Source organism: Podarcis liolepis (genome assembly GCF_965112155.1).
Source record: "Podarcis liolepis genome assembly, chromosome: 7".
Lineage (NCBI taxonomy): Eukaryota > Metazoa > Chordata > Lepidosauria > Squamata > Lacertidae > Podarcis > Podarcis liolepis.
The window spans coordinates 13,069,142-13,075,914 of NC_139561.1; the positions used below are offsets into that span (position 1 = coordinate 13,069,142).

General features: G+C 55.0%; 1 protein-coding gene across 4 annotated transcripts in view; it reads right to left on the reverse strand.

Moving 5' to 3' along the window:
* FAM131C (family with sequence similarity 131 member C) overlaps positions 1-4,804 on the reverse strand; it is a 57,994-nt gene extending 53,190 nt beyond the window's left edge. For all 4 annotated transcript variants that reach the window (XR_014528755.1, XR_014528756.1, XR_014528757.1 and 1 more), the window contains exons 1-3: positions 4,692-4,804; positions 1,173-1,291; positions 477-573 (exon numbers count right to left, since the gene is read on the reverse strand). Coding sequence is in view for 1 of the 4 variants with exons in the window: in XM_083514738.1 (XP_083370864.1) it covers positions 477-573; positions 1,173-1,291; positions 4,692-4,713 (238 nt within the window). In the remaining 3 variants the exon portion in view is untranslated. The remainder of the gene's footprint in view (positions 1-476; positions 574-1,172; positions 1,292-4,691) is intronic.
* Positions 4,805-6,773: the final 1,969 nt, after the last annotated feature.

The following is a 6,773-nucleotide window of genomic DNA, read 5'->3' on the forward strand; positions in this document are numbered from 1 at the left end:
GGCCTCGGTCCAGTATATCTGAAGGAGAGTCTCCACCCCCATCGTTCTGCCCGGACACTGAGGTCCAGCTCCGAGGGCCTTCTGGCAGTTCCCTCACTGCGAGAAGCCAAGTTACAGGGAACCAGACGGAGGGCCTTCTTGGTAGTGGCACCCTCCCTGTGGAACGCCCTCCCACCAGATGTCAAAGAGAACAACAACTACCAGACTTTTAGAAGACATCTGAAGGCAGCCCTGTTTAGGGAAGCTTTTAATGTTTGATGGATTACTGTATTTTAATATTTTGTTGGAGGCCCCATAGAGTGGCTGGAGTATAAATAAATTATTATTATTATTATTAGTAGTAGTAGTAGTAGTTTTCCAGAGATGTTCTGAAGAGCGCATTTGGAAACAGAGGGAGGGCCAAAGCCTGGAAGAAGCAGAACACATGGTGCAATTCTGGAAGCCAAGGGTGCGAGGGGGAGAGCAGGTGTACCTACCCCCCAGGGAAGAGGTGGCTAGGGCCGTCACGTGGTAGGTGCTGGGGGAGCCGGTGTCTCCACTGGAGAGGAGGCCGCCAGAGGGCTTGGAGCATTTCTGCAAGAAGAGAAAACAGATGGAGTGGGGGGAGTGAAAGAGCAGGACTGGGAAAAGAGGGGGGTTTCATTCTGACAGGTGCATTACCTGCTTTTGGGTGGAGGAAGCCACCTTAGGCAAGAGAGAAAGTTATCTGCCCACCTGGCCCACTGCTGCCTGTTCTGTTTTGCAGTGGCTCTTTTGGGATCTCTGGTACCAGGAATGGCCATAGCTCAGAGGTAGTGCACCTGCTTGGCATGCAGAAGGTCCTGGGTTCAATCCCAGGAAGCATCTCCTGGGGGGAAACTGCCTGTGCCTGAAACCACAGAGAAGCCGCTGCCTGTCCGTGTGGGCAATATTGAGCTAGATGGGATCCCACGGTCTGACTCAGGATAAGGACATTTCTTATGTCTCAAAGGAAGAGCACCTGCTTGGCTTGCAGAAGGTGCCCGGGTTCTGTCCTTGGAATCTCCTGGTAGGGCTGGTACTGTCTGCCACCTGAGACCCCGGAGAGCCACTGCTGCCAGTCAGTGCAGGCACAGGAGACCAGAAATCTAGGAGCTCTGCAGATCCACCACCATTGCCAAGGGAGAGAGATGGGTCATGCCAAAAGCAGTTACCTCGCTGCCCTCCTTCTCTGGGGCATCGGAAAGGCCATGGCTCTCTTGTGGGGCAACAGGGGGGCTTTCCAGCTGAGGGGTGACAACAGGCTGGTCCTTGTGGGCGCTTGTGAGGAAATCTGGAAGAAGGAGCAGAAGGAAACCATCAGCAGAGCTTCTGGAGGCAGAAAGGCCTCCTGGGTGGGAAGAGGGCTGTCCTGCTGTGACCTCTACCCCCCCCCGTCCTCTGCTACCCCCCCCCCCCCAGTTAGGATCATGATAGAAACATATAAGATTATGCCTGGTATTGAGAAAGAAATAAATGTTTTTTCCCCTCCCTCTCTCATAACATTTGGACCCAGTGGGATCACTCAGCGAAGCGAAGGTGGGAGATTCAGAGGGCCTTCTGGCGGTTCCCTCATTGCGAGAAGTGAGGTTACAGGGAACCAGACAAGAGGGCCTTCTCGGTGGTGGCGCCCGCCCTGTGGAACACCCTCCCTTCATATGTGAAGGAAATTAGCAGCTATCTTATCTTTAAAAGACATCTCAAGGCAGCCCTGTTTAGGGAAGTTTTTAATATTTAATGCTGTATTGTTTTTAACACTCGATTGGGAACCACCCAGAGTGGCTGGGGAAACTCAGCCAGATGGGCGGGGTATAAATAAATTATTATTATTATTATTATTATTATTATTATTATTATTATTATTATTATTATTATACAGTGGTACCTTGGGTTACATACGCTTCAGGTTACCTCAGGTTAAGAACTTTGCTTCAGGATGAGAACCGAAATTGTGCTCTGGTGGCGCGGCGGCAGCAGGAGGCCCCATTAGCTAAAGTGGTGCTTCAGGTTAAGAACGGACCTCCGGAACGAATTAAGTACTTAAACCGAGGTACCAATGTACATATAAAACGGATGCCCTGCACAGATTTAAACAATGGAACTCACCCCAGCAGGAAGCAATGATAACCACCAAACTAGATGGCTTTTTTGAGGGGGGAGGATTAGACAAATTCACAGAGGAGGATTACAGCTGCCAAAGGTTATGGCTATGACCTAATCCGGCAGTCTGAATACGAGGAATCGCAAGCTGGGAGTGCGCTGGCGTTATGCTCAGGTCGTCTTCCTTCTGGTTGGCTGCCACAAGGACAGGAGGCTGGGCTCAGAGGCCTTTGGCTGGATCCAGCAGGTCTCCTGTTCCTTAAATTTTCGAGTCACCTCACATCCGAGGCAATGAAATAAACACACTTCAAATGGGTTTGGATGACGCATCTTCCAGCAGGGAGCCGGGGAGCCAGGGGGACTCAGGACAAACCCAAAAGCTCTGTTCCGCAGCTGCTCTTTTTGCATTCAGAAAGGCGCCTACGTGGATCAACCCCCCCCCCCCCGTTTTAGTGGGGGGCTCCTTTCAGGAGAAAAGTGGTGACTGAGAACCAGCAGGAACCACCAGACACCTTTAAAGGGGCGCGAGGGGAGTGGAGTAGTGCCTGCCAGGACCCACCACCTACTAATCCCAAACAGAGGAGACACAGTGGTGGTCAGGGAGGGAGGGAGGAGGAGGTTGGCATTTTGCACATGCTCAGAGGCACCTTTCTTTTTTATGCCTTCATATGCCCAGGACTGGCTCTGTAAGTCAACGCCAAAGCTTGACCTTTGGGCTTGTTCTGTTGCACCTTAACTTGGAGGAGCTGAGGATCTTCGCCATCACGCCCCCTCTGCACTAAATGTAAGGTTCTAGTCCTCACTGATTTCCAACAGAGCTTGTTTCAGTCCTTTGCTCTGCAGAAAGGAGCCTGGGCTCGCTCCATTTCGTCCAGTCTTTGCCTAGAGCAGCTATTTCCTTCACTGCCATGACCCCACCTCACTCAGTTTGCCAAAGGTGCCTCTTGGAAGGGAGATCTGAATCTTCCCTCTCTCCCCAGGGCCTGCGTTTCTCAGTCTCTCCTCACCTTTGTCTCAACAGTCTCAGACAGTCTGGTGCAAACAAGAGAAGCTGAAATTGGCTGCCGGCAGGGGATGGAATCACAGAATCGCACACAGAGAAGCCCTGTTGCCGCTCTGAACATCTCCCACTGTTAAGCCACTATTTACATGGCCTTCTTCCCATGTTATAAGCGCAGTCCCTGAGCTTACAGTCTTCCTCTTGCTTTGCAAGTTTCCTCCCTTGCTTAAGAAACCAGCAGAGCCCCCACGCTTGGGGAAGGTCTCTGTGTGAGTCAAAAGCTGGCACTCACGGCTGCTCACTCCAAGAGGCCTCTTGCTCCTAGGGATCTGCTTTGTACCCATCTTAAGTTGATCCCCAGTACCAGCTTGAATCACACCCTAGATCGGAAGGTCGGCAGTGCGAATCCCCGAGACGGGGGTGGGGTGGGGTGAGCTCCTGTTGCTTGGTCCCAGCTCCTTCCAACATAGCAGTTCAAAAGCACGTCAAAGCGCAAGTAGATAAATAGGTACCCCTCTGGCGGGAAGGTAAACGGCGTTTCCGTGCGCTGCTCTGGTTTGCCAGAAGCGGCTTAGTCATGCTGGCCACATGACCCAGAAGCTGTACGTCGGCTCCCTCGGCCAATAAAGTGAGATGAGTGCCGCAACCCCAGAGTCGGCCACGACTGGACCTAACGGTCAGGGGTCCCTTTACCTTTACTGAGCATGTGTAAAATACAAACAAGAGCCCTGCTGGATCAGACCATGGTGGGCTCACCTAGCCCAGTTTCCTCCTTCTCTGGAAAGACCAAGCAGGTGCCTCCCTAGAAACCCACAACTGTGGCTGTGCCACAGTTGGTAGCAGCTGGTAGACTGCTGCTGGGTGTGGAGGCCCCATTTAGCCATCTCAGCTGGCAGCAACAGGAAGGCTAGTGGGGCTGGCAATGGATGTGGGGGCGTGTCTCCGGATTTGGAGGGAGCCCGTGGGTCCCAGCTGCTGCTGCTGCTCTGGGTTGGGGGCATAGGTGTCAACGTTTTCCCTTTTTTAAAGGGAAATTTCCTTATTCCGAATAGGATTCCTTGCAAGAAAAGGGAAAAGTTGACAGCTATGGTTGAGGGGAAGGGGCAGCAGGGGTCCTGTTTCCTACCAGTCCACGTGTTCTCCAGCCCACTGGCTGCCCCCCTCCCACGTCTCTCCAGAGGCCTTGACGGGGAGGCAGAATCCGAACCCAGGACCTGCCGCACCTCAGGTCCTTCCCAAGCGTCTCCCTTCCCAGCGACTGCGAAGGGAGGGGCGGTGAGGAAAATAACAACAGGCTCCCCCCGCCGGGCGCGATTCTGGTCCCTCCGCTGCTGAGCAGCCGCGCGGAAGGAAGCGCGACAAGAAGCGGGTGGGGGGCGGATTAGCTGAGCCCAGCGCGCCCCCTCCCCAGCCGCCGCCCCCTCCAGTCCGGGCGTCCCGGGGATGGGGAGGGAGAGGCGCAGACCCTTCTCGCCCTCCCTCCCCGTCCCCAAGGGCGGCGGCTCTGCTAAGTCGTCCCCGGCGGGCGCCCCTGCGGAGGAAGGGAGCCCCTCTCCCCCTTGACCTTGGGCGGCGCGGCGGCGGAGGGGCTCACCTTTGGTCACGCACGACCCCATGGCGGCCGCCGCTCCCCTCCCCGCCGGGGCGCATCGAGGAGGCACCCGGAGCCGCCCGCGCGTCCGCCTCGCTCCTTTCCCGGCGGCGGCGGCGCCTGAAGCGAGACGGCGGCGCCCCCACCCGCTCAGCTCAGCCCAGCCCAGCCGCCCGACGCCGCGCGCTCCTCGGGGCGGAGATCGCCGCGCCTCCGACGAAGCCGCCTTGAAGGCGGGGAGGGGCGCCGGGGATCCCCCCCCCCCCAGGCGGAGGGGAAAGCGCTTTCCTAGCCGGAAAAGCCTCCGCGCAACAGCAGCCCCCTCCTTCTCCAGGGTCAGGCGCGAGGGCTTTGGGTGCTCCTCAGAGTAGACCCATTGAAATGCGTGCGCGGGAGCCGGACGCTCTCCGCCGGGCAGATGAGCCGGGATTAGCATCCTGCCAGCGGTTCCCACGCCGCCACCCGTCGCGACTCCCGACAGCTTGGGGGGGGGGGCGACGAAGTTGCCAGAACAGCGCCACCTGTGAACAAGCAGCTGCCCCCGAAGTTGTTGTTTAGTCGTTTAGTCGTGTCCGCCTCTTCGTGACCCCATGGACCAGAGCACGCCAGGCACTTCTGTCCTCCACTGCCTCCCGCAGTTTGATCAAACTCATGCTGGTAGCTTCAAGAACACTATCCAACCATCTCATTCTCTGTAGTCTCCTTCTCCTTGTGCTCTTCATCTTTCCCAACATCAGGGTCTTTTCCAGGGAGTCTTCTCTTCTCATGAGGTGGCCAAAGTATTGGAGCCTCAGCTTCACGATCTGTCCTTCCAGTGAGCGCTCAGGGCTGATTTCCTTCAGAATGGAGTGGTTTGATCTTCTTGCAGTCCATGGGACTCTCAAGAGTCTCCTCCAGCACCATAATTCAAAAGCATAAATTCTTCGGCGATCAGCCTTCTTTATGGTCCAGCTTCCATACATCACTACTGGGAAAACCATGGCTTTTACCATATGGACCTTTGTTGGTAAGGTGATGTCTCTGCTTTTTAAGATGTTGTCTAGGTTTGCCATCGCCTTTCTCCCAAGGAGCAGGCGTCTTTTAATTTCGTGACTGCTGTCACCATCTGCACTGATCATGGAGCCCAAGAAAGTAAAATCTCTCACTGCCTCCATTTCTTCCCCTTCTATTTGCCAGGAGGTGATGGGCCCAGTGGCCATGATCTTCGTTTTTTTGATGTTGAGCTTCAGACCATATTTTGCGCTCTCCTCTTTCACCCTCATTAAAAGGTTCTTTAATTCCTCTTCACTTTCTGCCATCAAGGTTGTATACGTCAAGGAGTACGGCAAGGCTGTATATTGTCTCCCCCGAAGTTATTGCAGTCCAAAGCAAGGACCTAAGGATAGAAACCCGTCTGCCTGGAGCTCTGCCCCTATTCAGTGTGGAAACTACCAGCCGGGACCCCTTTTGTCAGGAGAGGGAGCTCTTGCGCCTTGGAAACAAGCCCTGGGATTGCCTACTCGGGCTAGCAGCAGTGGCTGGCCAGCAGGGGTGCTCACTTGAATAAAATATAGGCGGGGTGCATAATCGATCACAAGAAACTTTGCACACAAAACGTTTGAATTGCAATGTCCATCAACTTTGCAAGGGGCAGTCCTCTCAATTTGGGATGTGTTTGTGTGAAGGGCAGTGGCGTAGCACAGTTTGCTGGTGCCCAGGGCACATATGCACATTGGGCAGGGCACAGAGGGTGAATGGTTCAGTTGGTTGGCATCTGTCTGTCTCAGGAGACAACAACAGAGTGCACCTTCAGGGGTGAAGTCAACCCACTGGAGAGTTATAGCTCCTGCTGTGGCTGGAGAGACTGATGCAGGAGAGAGACATGTTTTGTTGCAGCTGGGGCAGACGAAGGCATCCAGTTGTGCTGCAGCAGATGCACTGTGGCATTTCTTCTCCCTGCAGTCATCCCTCCTCTGGTCACTGCTACAAATGCACAGCAATCTGCAAGGGAATCTGCGAGCAGAGCAGGGAAGCGCCCTATGCGATCCTGGCGCCGAGCAAGGATGGCACAGCTGGCAGGCCACCTGATCTGCTTGCTGGCCCTCC